Source organism: Salmo trutta, chromosome 5, assembly GCF_901001165.1.
Source record: "Salmo trutta chromosome 5, fSalTru1.1, whole genome shotgun sequence".
In the NCBI taxonomy this organism is placed as follows: Eukaryota; Metazoa; Chordata; class Actinopteri; order Salmoniformes; family Salmonidae; genus Salmo; species Salmo trutta.
Window position 1 is genome coordinate 66,770,750 of NC_042961.1, and position 12,562 is coordinate 66,783,311.

Below are 12,562 nucleotides of genomic sequence, written 5' to 3' on the forward strand. Positions count from 1 at the left end.
GCCATTCTAAAGTTCTGATCCGGGTTGACCCATAGAGTGCCATTCTAAAGTTCTGTTCCGGGTTGACCCATAGAGTGCCATTCTAAAGTTCTGTTCCAGGTTGACCCATAGAGTGCCATTCTAAAGTTCTGTTCCGGGTTGACCCATAGAGTGCCATTCTAAAGTTCTGTTCCGGGTTGACCCATAGAGTGCCATTCTAAAGTTCTGATCCGGGTTGACCCATAGAGTGCCATTCTAAAGTTCTGATCCGGGTTGACCCATAGAGTGCCATTCTAAAGTTCTGTTCCGGGTTGACCCATAGAGTGCCATTCTAAAGTTCTGTTCCGGGTTGACCCATAGAGTGCCATTCTAAAGTTCTGATCCGGGTTGACCCATAGAGTGCCATTCTAAAGTTCTGATCCGGGTTGACCCATAGAGTGCCATTCTAAAGTTCTGTTCCGGGTTGACCCATAGAGTGCCATTCTAAAGTTCTGTTCCGGGTTGACCCATAGAGTGCCATTCTAAAGTTCTGATCCGGGTTGACCCATAGAGTGCCATTCTAAAGTTCTGTTCTGGGATATTCAGTACAACATTACTAGCCCCTGATTTAAGGTCAGGTTAACCTTTAACCTCCGTAGTGGTTAAGATGAAAACTGAGGGAGGGTACACTCCTAGATCTGTGGTTAGAGGGGGGGATGTTTATTTGTGTTCCCTTTTGTACTTGTAACTTTTTCCACATCGTTACAACACTGTATATAGACATAATATGGCATTTAAAATGTCTTTATTCTTTTGGAACTTTTGTGAGTGTAATAATTACTGTTCATTTTTTATTGTTTATTTCACTTTAGTTTTTTTATCTATTTCATTTGTTTTGGCAATGTAAACATGTGTTTCCCATGCCAAATAAAGACCTTTGAATTGAATTGAGAGAGAGATAGAGAGGGAGCGAGATAGAGAGCGAGAGAGAGAGTGAGAGAGGGAGGTTCTTCCGGCTTAGGACAGGTATAAATATGGCTGTGTCCTCTACTGAAATCAGTTCACCTTCAAAGGCATAAACTTTTTGTTTGAGACACCACCTTCTAACGCCAACATGAAGTGGCTACTGCTGCTCTGCCTGTGTGTCTATGCTGTCCATTGTCAAGACGATTATGACGAATATGACCTGGTAATGTATATACTATATACTGTATGTATAAATCATAGGATAATCATGTTTTTGACTTCACTGGTCCTTTAACGCTTAGATGTTAATGTGGGTCTTCGAAGCAGTTCTGAACAGTTTCCGACTTACATTTTGGTGTAGAAAGAGCTCTGGTGAACTCAGTAGTAATACCAGGAGGCACCATCTGTCTGCTTTCCATTTCCACTCTCTCAGTGGAGCGGACCTGAAGTGTCAGGTTTCAGACCCCCCACGTTTGCATAGGGAGTGACATGTCACATTTTCTGGCCTGTAGACAGGTTAGCTGACGACGCCATGAAAACGATGTGGGCTATTTAAAAGGGGCAGAAGGCCGTGTTTTCTTATGATTCCGGATGGCCAGGTAGCTAGTAAAAACCCCTAAGGAACTCCCTCGTAGTTGGCTCGTTTCCAGCTAGTTTTATTTTGTTCTTGATACCATGTCTTGTTTTGACTGATGTCAAGTCTACGCTAATATGGCTAAAATTCGCTAGCTAGCTAACGAACAACTGCAACGATGTATTTGAGAGACACGTTCTCATTCTGAAACTGTATTTATGTTTTCAATAAACATTGGAGTTGAAATATAGTTTACATATTGTCAACAATTTGTTTTGCCTCATATTTGCCTACGCGTCGGTTTTGTTGCTAAACAACCAACCCGTCTATCCAGACAAATAATAAATGATCTTTTCCTCTGAGCGAGTGAGGCGGCAAATGAAAGATGACAGTCAAACTAGTCCAGCCATTGTCTTTTCATTTCACTGTGATATTCTCAGCTGGATTTAGAGCTCTCCACGTGAACAAATACTAAATAATTTCATAGGATTGAAAGAAGACCAGTTTCTCTTGGTCACAGACTTCACTTCATGCTTAAGGTTGTAATGAGTCTGTACACATGTTAATAATGGAGTTTCTGCGCCGCTCAGTGGTAGTTCAGGAGAACATTCTCTGTCGATAGTTAAAAAATGAAATGGTGCCAATATTGTACTGTCACAACTGCTCTCTATCACTCTCTATCACATTCTGTCTTTTCTGTTTCCTTGTCTGCTCCACACAGACCGGACAAGTTTAAGCAGGCGCACAATGGATTATGGTCATTGTAGTTAATTACAACGTTATCTGCGCTAAACTAAGTATAATAAGTCACCTGTTGGAAACTACAACTCCCTACTACATCGCACAGTTCAGGCTTCATCTGATTCATCTCAACAGAAAGTGCACATTGAACTCACAGAAAGAAAAAGGGAAAAAAAACGAAATGGTATTCGGAATAATTGAACAGACGTCGGTTAATTGGTTGTTTAAAAAAACGTAAAATAACTGACATTTCAGTTAATCGCTCAGCACTAAGCACTTTCGAAAAATATGCAACATTACCATTTACTGGTTATGGCCATATCATTCAAAAAATGATTATGTTCGGGGATATGTATTTAAGCAAAAATTTAAAAAAATTCTCTATCATTCAACTGGTTTAACCCGACACCTAGCAACCTTGACAAGAGGTTTGGATCTCTTGGCGTAACGGCTAAGACGTTGGGTTGACAGTCACTGAACCCGGGTTCGAGTCCTGGTCGGGACTACAGTGCTATATATTTACTATATGTTATTAGTATAAATGAAATATGCTATTTATTATTATTATAAGAGTTCAAAATGGAGTTGATGATCATTGATTACTGTGTTCCACCTCCACATGGTGTGTACATTACAAAATGTGTAGTAACGTTATTCTCATATTCAATATTTATAGCCTATAAGACACTTTGAATTATAATTTGTTTAACTTGTCATGTTTTTAATGTTTTTTTTGTATGTTTATCTTTCACAGGGGGATAAAACAGATGTAAGTGGAGCTCTTTCAATAGTGTTTCTATCAATAGTGTTTCTTTCAATAGTGTTTCTTTCAATAGTGTTTCTATCAATAGTGTGTCTTTCAATAGTGTTTCTTTCAATAGTGTGTCTTTCAATAGTGTTTCTTTCAATAGTGTGTCTTTCAATAGTGTGTCATTTGGGGATTAATTCAACCCTCACAGTGTTCCTTAGTCCTTACCCTGAATCTCTCTGCAACAGTGCCCAGGGCAAACACCATTCATTCTCTCCCTCTCTCGCGCTCTGTCTCTCTCTCTCCCTTCCCCCCTCAGCCCAAAAAAGTGGTAGACCCTCGCGGCCACCGTCCCTTGTCCAGAGGGAGTGAGACCTACACCCCTGCCCGCAACAACCCCCCTCCCGTCAGCGGCGGCAGCCAATACCGTGGGCGACCCACGGCGGCTCCCGCCAGAGCCATGGCACAGGAGAAGGATGAGCAACCGGAAGCTGGGGGGTGTACACATGCCTCAGAACAAATGGTGAGGTGTGTGTGTGTGTGTGTGTTTGTGTGTGTGTGTGTGTCCAATGCATCATTCTATCATTCATCAATACCAAATCAGTTAATTTTTGTTGTTGTGAAATTATATTTTATTTATATTTTCAAACAATATGTAAACATATTCAGACAATATCAAATAAATGACAATTGATCACATCAATTACATTAATCCAGCCTCTTGATAAAGTGTAGTTAACCATGTCTACCTCCTCAGACCCTAGAGAGTGGTGTGTCTAGTTAACCATGCAGGCCTTTTAGGGGGTGTTGTGTTTTACGGGCTGTGGAGACAACACATTCTTTAGCATTAGCATCTACCAGCTCTGCCATGAGGATCCTATGGTCAAAGCGGAAACACTTCCTTAGCATTAGCATCTACCATCTCTGCCATAAAGATCCTATGGTTACAGCGGTAACACTACCTTAACATTAGCATCTACCATCTCTACCATAGAGATCTTACGGTTACAGCGGTAACACTTCCTTAGCATTAGCATCTACCATCTCTACCATAGAGATCTTACGCTTACAGCGGTAACACTTCCTTAGCATTAGCATCTACCATCTCTACCATAGAGATCTTATGCTTACAGCGGTAACACTTCCTTAGCATTAGCATCTACCATCTCTGCCATAAGGATCCTATGGTCAAAGTGGAAACACTTCCTTAGCATTAACATCTACCATCTCTGCCATAAAGATCGTACGGTTACAGCGGTAACACTTCCTTAGCATTAGCATCTACCATCTCTGTCATAAAGATCCTATGGTCAAAGCGGAAACACTACCTTAGCATTAGCATCTACCATCTCTACCATAGAGATCTTACGGTTACAGCGGTAACACTTCCTTAGCATTAGCATCTACCATCTCTGCCATAAAGATCCTATGGTTACAGCGGTAACACTACCTTAACATTAGCATCTACCATCTCTACCATAGAGATCTTACGGTTACAGCGGTAACACTTCCTTAGCATTAGCATCTACCATCTCTGCCATAAAGATCCTATGGTTATAGCGGTAACACTTCCTTAGCGTTAGCATCTACATTATCCAGTGTGTCCGTCCTCCTCCGGTTCTACAGGGGGTGCTGTGTCCTACGGGCTGTGAGCTGAAGACAGCCATGCTGAAACAAGAGAGGAACGTGAAAGATGAAGTGAGGAAGATGCAGAAAGATGTTGACGACCTGTCGAGATCCTCTAACACCATCTATAACTACGTAGACGGCATGTCCTCAGCGCTGAGGGAGAGACAACTAGTCAGCAATGGTACAATACACACATACACACACACACACACACACTTTATTATGGACATGTCCTCAGCGCTGAGGGAGAGACAATTAGTCAGCAATGGTACAATACACACATACACACACACACTTTATTATGGACATGTCCTCAGCGCTGAGGGAGAGACAACTAGTCAGCAATGGTACAATACACACATACACACACACACACACACACTTTATTATGGACATGTCCTCAGCGCTGAGGGAGAGACAACTAGTCAGCAATGGTACAATACACACACACACACACACACACACTTTATTATGGACATGTCCTCAGCGCTGAGGGAGAGACAACTAGTCAGCAATGGTACAATACACACACACACACACACACACACACACACACACACACACACACTTTATTATGGACATGTCCTCAGCGCTGAGGGAGAGACAACTAGTCAGCAACAGTACAATACATACACACACACACACTTTATTATGGACATGTCCTCAGCGCTGAGTGAGACAGCTAGTCAGCAATGGTAAGGCCTAGCTAGATATGTAATTTACATACAATGACCCAAGACGAGTAAACATGTACAGTGGACAGTGTTTCCCGACGTTCACACAGTGGACAGTGTCCCAACATTCACACAGTGGACAGTGTCCCAACATTCACACAGTGGACAGTGTCCCAACATTCACACAGTGGACAGTGTCCCAACATTCACACAGTGGACAGTGTCCCAACATTCACACAGTGGACAGTGTCCCGACATTCACACAGTGGACAGTGTCCCCCAACATTCACACAGTGGACAGTGTTTCCCGACATTCACACAGTGGACAGTGTTTCCCGACATTCACACAGTGGACAGTGTCCCGACATTCACACAGTGGACAGTGTCCCAACATTCACACAGTGGACAGTGTCCCAACATTCACACAGTGGACAGTGTCCCGACATTCACACAGTGGACACTGTCCCCCAACATTCACACAGTGGACAGTGTTTCCCGACATTCACACAGTGGACAGTGTCCCGACATTAACACAGTGGACAGTGTCCTCCAACATTCACACGTATTATGTGTCTCAGAAATGGTCAGTCCATACTCCGCTCTGTCCAATAACTAAAGCTTATACCTTATACAGTGCTGTCATATGTTAGCCAAGTATACTAAGCATGCTCTCCTCTCTTCTCTCTCTCTCCTAACTCCCCGTCGCTCTCCACGTAACCCCATACCTCTCTCGCCCATCTCATCTCCCTTTCCCCCTCTACAGAGAATGGTGACCTGGTGAGTCAGTACACGGACAGTCTGGAGTCCCAGCATGCCTTTGCAAAGGAGGCTATAGACACAGTCTTCCCCTCTAACATTAGGTTTGTGTTTGTGTGTGTGTGTGTGTATATCGGAGGGGCTAGGTACTGCTATTAGCATCTTCAAGATATTGCTGAAAAACATCTACTCATTGCAATAGAGATCCTATGGTCACAGCTGAAACACTTCCTTAACGTTAGCATCAACTCACTGCCATAGAGATCCTATGGTCACAGCTGAAACACTTCCTTAGCGTTAGCGTCTGTATTTAACCAGGGGTTCATTCATTAGTGGCGTAACAAAGTCTTCTTCGTCCTTCAGGATTCTTCAAGGGGTCCTTGAGAAGATCAGGTTGAAGATTCAGAGAGTGGAGAAGGCTATCCTGGCCCAGAGGGAGGAATGCAAGGAGCCGTGCACTGTCTCCTGCCCCATACCCGTTGTATCTGGTGAGGCTGCGGACTGTGGGGTTCAGTGGGTCAGGGTGGTTCGTTTTGTGGTTCTGTGAGTGGGTGTGACATCAGACTAAAATTGTCTGTCCCCCTCCCCAGGTAAGGAGTGTGAGGACATCTTCAGGAAAGGAGGAAGGGATTCTGGGATGTATCTGGTCCAGCCTGATTCCTTCTACCAGCCCTACAAGGTCTACTGTGACCAGACCACACAGAAAGGAGGTCAGTGCTTTGTCTGTTTCTCTCACTCTCTCTCACTCCAGCCATGCTTGTGTATATATATCTAGTGCTTTTAAATGCATGAGGGGGAGTCAAAAAGTGCACGCTTTTGGAGAAGGGAAGAGAACCGTATAGAATGTTCTATCCATTTATCCTTTATTTGATTCCCCCCCCCCCCCCCCCCCCCCAGGCTGGACCACTATTCAGAACAGGAAGGATGGTTCTGTTGACTTTGGCCGGCGTTGGGACAACTATCGCAGCGGTTTCGGGAATATCGCCTTCGACGTTGGAAAGGGACATTGCAACACTCCAGGTGAGAGAAAGGAAATAGGCTACAAATATGAATAAACTACAATGGAAACATTTACAATTTAATTTATATTCATTCACTTTAGGAGGTAAACTTCATTTACATTTTTTTTCTCAATATAAAATGTAAAGTCATGATGTCACTGACAGTGTGTTTGTCCTGTGTCACGTGACAGGGGAGTACTGGCTGGGTAACGACCGCATCAGTCAGCTGACCAAGCAGGGACCTACTGAGGTCCTCATGGAGATGGAGGATTGGTCTGGCAACAAGGTCCACGCCCAGTACAAACAGTTTACCATACAGGTAACACGGCCACGCCCAGTACAAACAGTTTACTATACAGGTAACACAGCCACGCCCAGTAACCAACAGTTTACCATACAGGTAACACGGCCACGCCCAGTACAAACAGTTTACTATACAGGTAACAGGGCCACGCCCCGTAACCAACAGTTTACTATACAGGTAACACAGCCACGCCCAGTAACCAGCAGTTTACCATACAGGTAACAGGGCCACGCCCCGTAACCAACAGTTTACTATACAGGTAACAGGGCCACGCCCCGTAACCAACAGTTTACTATACAGGTAACACGGCCACGCCCAGTACAAACAGTTTACCATACAGGTAACACAGCCACGCCCAGTAACCAACAGTTTACTATACAGGTAACACAGCCACGCCCAGTAACCAACAGTTTACTATACAGGTAACAGGGCCACGCCCCATAACCAGCAGTTTACTATACAGGTAACACAGCCACGCCCCGTAACCAGCAGTTTACTATACAGGTAACAGGGCCACGCCCCGTAACCAACAGTTTACTATACAGGTAACAGGGCCACGCCCCGTAACCAACAGTTTACTATACAGGTAACAGGGCCACGCCCCGTAACCAACAGTTTACTATACAGGTAACAGGGCCACGCCCCGTAACCAGCAGTTTACCATACAGGTAACAGGGCCACGCCCCGTAACCAACAGTTTACTATACAGGTAACAGGGCCACGCCCCGTAACCAACAGTTTACCATACAGGTAACAGGGCCACGCCCCGTAACCAACAGTTTACTATACAGGTAACAGGGCCACGCCCCGTAACCAACAGTTTACTATACAGGTAAAAGTACCTTTACTATACAAGGAACAGACAGACAGACAGACAGACAGACAGACAGACAGACAGACAGACAGACAGACAGACAGACAGACAGACAGACAGACAGACAGACAGTTTATCATATATCTACACTTTCCAAACAAATAGATCCCCAAACAGCCAGCAACAGCATGGCATTCTAGAACTCCGAACTCTGTGGTCTGGGGTTGGGTTACTGGAAAGCACTTTGCACAGAAAATGTTGTGAAAGGTGAATAATGATATATTAAAATCCTGATTAATTGGGGGCCACCCGAGTGGCGCAGGCTGTGTTGCAGCCGGCCGCGACCGTGAGACCCATGAGGCGGCCCAGCGTCGTCCGGGTTAGGAGAGGGTTTAGCCAGGCGCTCTAGCTACTCCATGTGGCGGGCCGGGCACATGCACACTGACTACGGTCGCCGGTTGTACAGTGTTCCCTCCGACATTTTGGTGCGGCTGGCTTCCAGGTTATTAATAATAAGCGAGCATTGTGTCAAGAACCAGTGCGGCTTGGCAGGGTCGTGTTTCGGAGGACGCACGGCTCTCGACCTTCGCCTCTTCCGAGTCCGTACGGGAGTTGCAGTGATGGGACAAGACTGTAACTACCAATTTTATATCACGAGACTGTAACTACCAATTGGATGTCACAAAATTGGGGAGAAAAAAGGGTTAAAAAAAAATGTATGAAAAAATCCTGATTGATTTATTAATGTATTGCAGGGCGAGACGTCCAACTACATATTGGCGATCGATGGGTATTCAGGAACGGCTGGTAACGTGATGCTGGACGGAGCTACGGGGCTGTTTGGAGAGAACCGGACCATGACCATCCACAATGGAATGATGTTCAGCACCTACGACAGAGACAACGATAACTGGTATGGGATGATGCTGGATGAGGGGCTGGGGGGGGCTGTATGTCTGCTAGTTGTTTTCCAATGAAGACCTAGACAAGCAGGGGAGGGGAGGTCCTAAGTAATCAATGAAGACCTAGACAACCAGGTGAGGGGAGGTCCTAAGTAATCAATGAAGACCTAGACAACCAGGTGAGGGGAGGTCCTAACTAATCCTTGACCTTAGTTCATCAATCAAGTACAGGGAGGTTTGAAAACCCGGAGACAACATAGCCCTCCAAGAATTACATTTGGTTTAGGGATTTTTGTTCAGTCAATCAAAACATCTCTCTCTGTGTCTGTCTCCCCCACACCCCCCTCCTCTTCTCCCCCCTCCCCTCTAACAGGACTCCAGGTGATCCGTCCAAACAGTGCTCCCGTGAGGACGGCGGTGGCTGGTGGTACAACAGGTGTCACTCAGCCAATCCCAACGGCCGTTACTACTGGGGCGGGGCTTACACGCGGTACATGGCAAAACACGGGACGGATGACGGCATGGTGTGGATGAACTGGAAGGGATCCTGGTACTCTCTCAAAGCCATCTGCATGAAGATCAGGCCATACTTTGCCTCGCGGTAGACACACAGGGACACACACAGGGACACACACAGGGACACACACAGGGACACACACAGGAACACACCGAGAGACACAGGAAGTGACCTTTAGCTTAGGTCCTACGAGGTCCGTATCCTGCTGATTTTCTTTTCTACCTGATAATTAACTGCACCCGCCTGGTAGTCCCAGGTCTAAATCAGCCCTTGACTTTAGAGGGGAACAATGAAAACAAGCTACTGGCTTGGAGGCTCTGTATGTTCATACTGTATGTGAGAGCCAACAGAGAGAAGCACACAGTTTCCCCCAATGTGTCAATCATAATCTGATCTAAATCTCTGAAACACTAAAGGAAACGTATAATGACTTCAATAGGGCTTTTAAAAGACACTACAGAGGAACAAATGGTGCATGACGCAAGAGAAAAAGAGAGAAAGGATGTTGTTGCTTGAGTTGTTTCAAACCTGAAACTTGTGTGTCTTATTTTAATTTTAAAGTTGAACAGAGAAAAGTCAAGTAAAATGATGGAGTTTAAAAGAAGATAAAAAAAAATATTATATGTGTTGTCGCTGTGTGATGTGATTGTGTGCTTTGGGACATATATATATATATATATATATATATATATATATATATATATATATATATATGTGTGTGAACAGAAGACTATCCCTTACGTTACTCAATAAAAACATATTGTGGAACTTATTTCGCGTTTGCTCGTCATCATTGTATCAACTCACAGCCATCAGATCATTACCTGGAATGTGAATGGGATGAAGTGACCTGTAAAATGTGAAATTAAATATGATATACAGCTGTGTGTGTATATATATATATATAAAGAGAGTTATGGTGTAGTGTGGTGTTATCATTGTATCAACCCACAGCCATCAGATCATTTACCTGGAATGTGAATGGGATGAAGTGCCCTGTAATATGATATACAGCTGTGTATATATAGAGAGAGAGAGTTATGCTGTATAGTGATGTGTGTCAGAATACTTTAGCTTGAACTTTTTTAATGTACATTTTTAACTTTTTATGAAGAAAAAAAACACGTTATACACAGGAGATAGTCTATTTAAATGAAAACGGTCTCTTTCAGAGACAGTAGTAAGCCCTTTCAGAGACAACGCTGTCCAATCCCATGTCAGTTGTAACTCTGTCCCCAGGTCAGTTGTAACCCTGTCCCCTGGTCAGTTGTAACTCTGTCCCCAGGTCAGTTGTAACCCTGTACCCAGGTCAGTTGTAACTCTGTCCCCTGGTCAGTTGTAACCCTGTCCCCAGGTCAGTTGTAACCCTGTCCCCTGGTCAGTTGTATTGTAACTCTGTCCCCAGGTCAGTTGTAACTCTGTCCCCAGGTCAGTTGTAAACCTGTCCCCAGGTCAGTTGTATTGTAACTCTGTCCCCAGGTCAGTTGTAACTCTGTCCCCAGGTCAGTTGTATTGTAACTCTGTCCCCAGGTCAGTTGTAACTCTGTCCCCAGGTCAGTTGTAACTCTGTCCCCAGGTCAGTTGTAACTCTGTCCCCAGGTCAGTTGTAACCCTGTCCCCTGGTCAGTTGTAACTCTGTCCCCTGGTCAGTTGTAACTCTGTCCTCAGGTCAGTTGTAACTCTGTCCCCAGGTCAGTTGTATTGTAACCCTGTCCCCAGGTCAGTTGTATTGTAACTCTGTCCCCGGGTCAGTTGTAACTCTGTCCCCAGGTCAATTGTAACCCTGTCCCCTGGTCAGTTGTAACTCTGTCCCCAGGTCAGTTGTAACTCTGTCCCCAGGTCAGTTGTAACCCTGTCCCCTGGTCAGTTGTATTGTAACTCTGTTCCCAGGTCAGTTGTAACTCTGTCCCCAGGTCAGTTGTATTGTAACTCTGTTCCCAGGTCAGTTGTATCTCTGTCCCCAGGTCAGTTGTAACCCTGTCCCCAGGTCAGTTGTAACTCTGTCCCCAGGTCAGTTGTAACTCTGTCCCCAGGTCAGTTGTAACTCTGTCCCCTGGTCAGTTGTATTGTAACTCTGTTCCCAGGTCAGTTGTAAACCTGTCCCCAGGTCAGTTGTAAACCTGTCCCCTGGTCAGTTGTAACTCTGTCCCCTGGTCAGTTGTATTGTAACTCTGTCCCCAGGTCAGTTGTATCTCTATCCCCAGGTCAGTTGTAACCCTGTCCCCTGGTCAGTTGTAACTCTGTCCCCTGGTCAGTTGTATTGTAACCCTGTCCCCTGGTCAGTTGTAATCCTGTCCCCAGGTCAGTTGTAACTCTGTCCCCAGGTCAATTGTAACCCTGTCCCCTGGTCAGTTGTAACTCTGTCCCCAGGTCAGTTGTATTGTAACCCTGTCCCCAGGTCAGTTGTAACTCTGTCCCCAGGTCAGTTGTATTGTAACCCTGTCCCCAGGTCAGTTGTAACTCTATCCCCAGGTCAGTTGTAACCCTGTCCCCAGGTCAGTTGTAACTCTGTCCCCAGGTCAGTTGTATTGTAACCCTGTCCCCAGGTCAGTTGTAACTCTATCCCCAGGTCAGTTGTAACTCTGTCCCCTGGTCAGTTGTAACCCTGTCCCCAGGTCAGTTGTAACCCTGTCCCCAGGTCAGTTGTAACCCTGTCCCCAGGTCAGTTGTAACTCTGTCCCCTGGTCAGTTGTAACCCTGTCCCCAGGTCAGTTGTAACTCTGTCCCCAGGTCAGTTGTAACCCTGTCCCCAGGTCAGTTGTAACTCTGTCCCCAGGTCAGTTGTAACCCTGTCCCCAGGTCAGTTGTAACCCTGTCCCCAGGTCAGTTGTAAACCTGTCCTCGGGTCAGTTGTAACCCTGTCCTCAGGTCAGTTGTAACCCTGTCCCCAGGTCAGTTGTAACCCTGTCCCCTGGTCAGTTGTAACTCTGTCCTCAGGTCAGTTGTAACTCTGTCCCCAGGTCAGTTGTAACTCTGTC

General features: G+C 45.3%; 1 protein-coding gene and 1 long non-coding RNA gene across 2 annotated transcripts; both read left to right on the forward strand.

Moving 5' to 3' along the window:
* The first annotated feature begins 1,004 nt into the window (after positions 1-1,004).
* Positions 1,005-10,164, forward strand: fgb (fibrinogen beta chain). The gene is made up of 11 exons (XM_029754801.1): positions 1,005-1,147; positions 2,994-3,008; positions 3,307-3,510; positions 4,614-4,797; positions 6,054-6,150; positions 6,410-6,534; positions 6,637-6,756; positions 6,944-7,066; positions 7,239-7,366; positions 8,921-9,078; positions 9,441-10,164. The coding sequence occupies exons 1-11, from the start codon at positions 1,073-1,075 to the stop codon at positions 9,670-9,672; spliced, it is 1,461 nt and encodes a 486-aa protein (XP_029610661.1). The 5' UTR covers positions 1,005-1,072; the 3' UTR covers positions 9,673-10,164.
* Positions 7,698-8,399, forward strand: LOC115194897 (uncharacterized). Its single transcript, XR_003878548.1, has 2 exons — positions 7,698-8,142; positions 8,184-8,399. It is a non-coding gene; the product is annotated as an uncharacterized LOC115194897 (long non-coding RNA).
* Positions 10,165-12,562: the final 2,398 nt, after the last annotated feature.

Coding starts and splice junctions, on each gene's coding strand:
- fgb (XM_029754801.1), top strand. CDS start 1,073: ATGAAGTGGCTACTGCTGCTCTGCCTGTGTGTCTATGCTGTCCATTGT. Junction 6,151..6,409: donor GTCTTCCCCTCTAACATTAG/GTTTGTGTTTGT, acceptor TTCGTCCTTCAG/GATTCTTCAAGGGGTCCTTG. Junction 7,067..7,238: donor GGGACATTGCAACACTCCAG/GTGAGAGAAAGG, acceptor GTCACGTGACAG/GGGAGTACTGGCTGGGTAAC.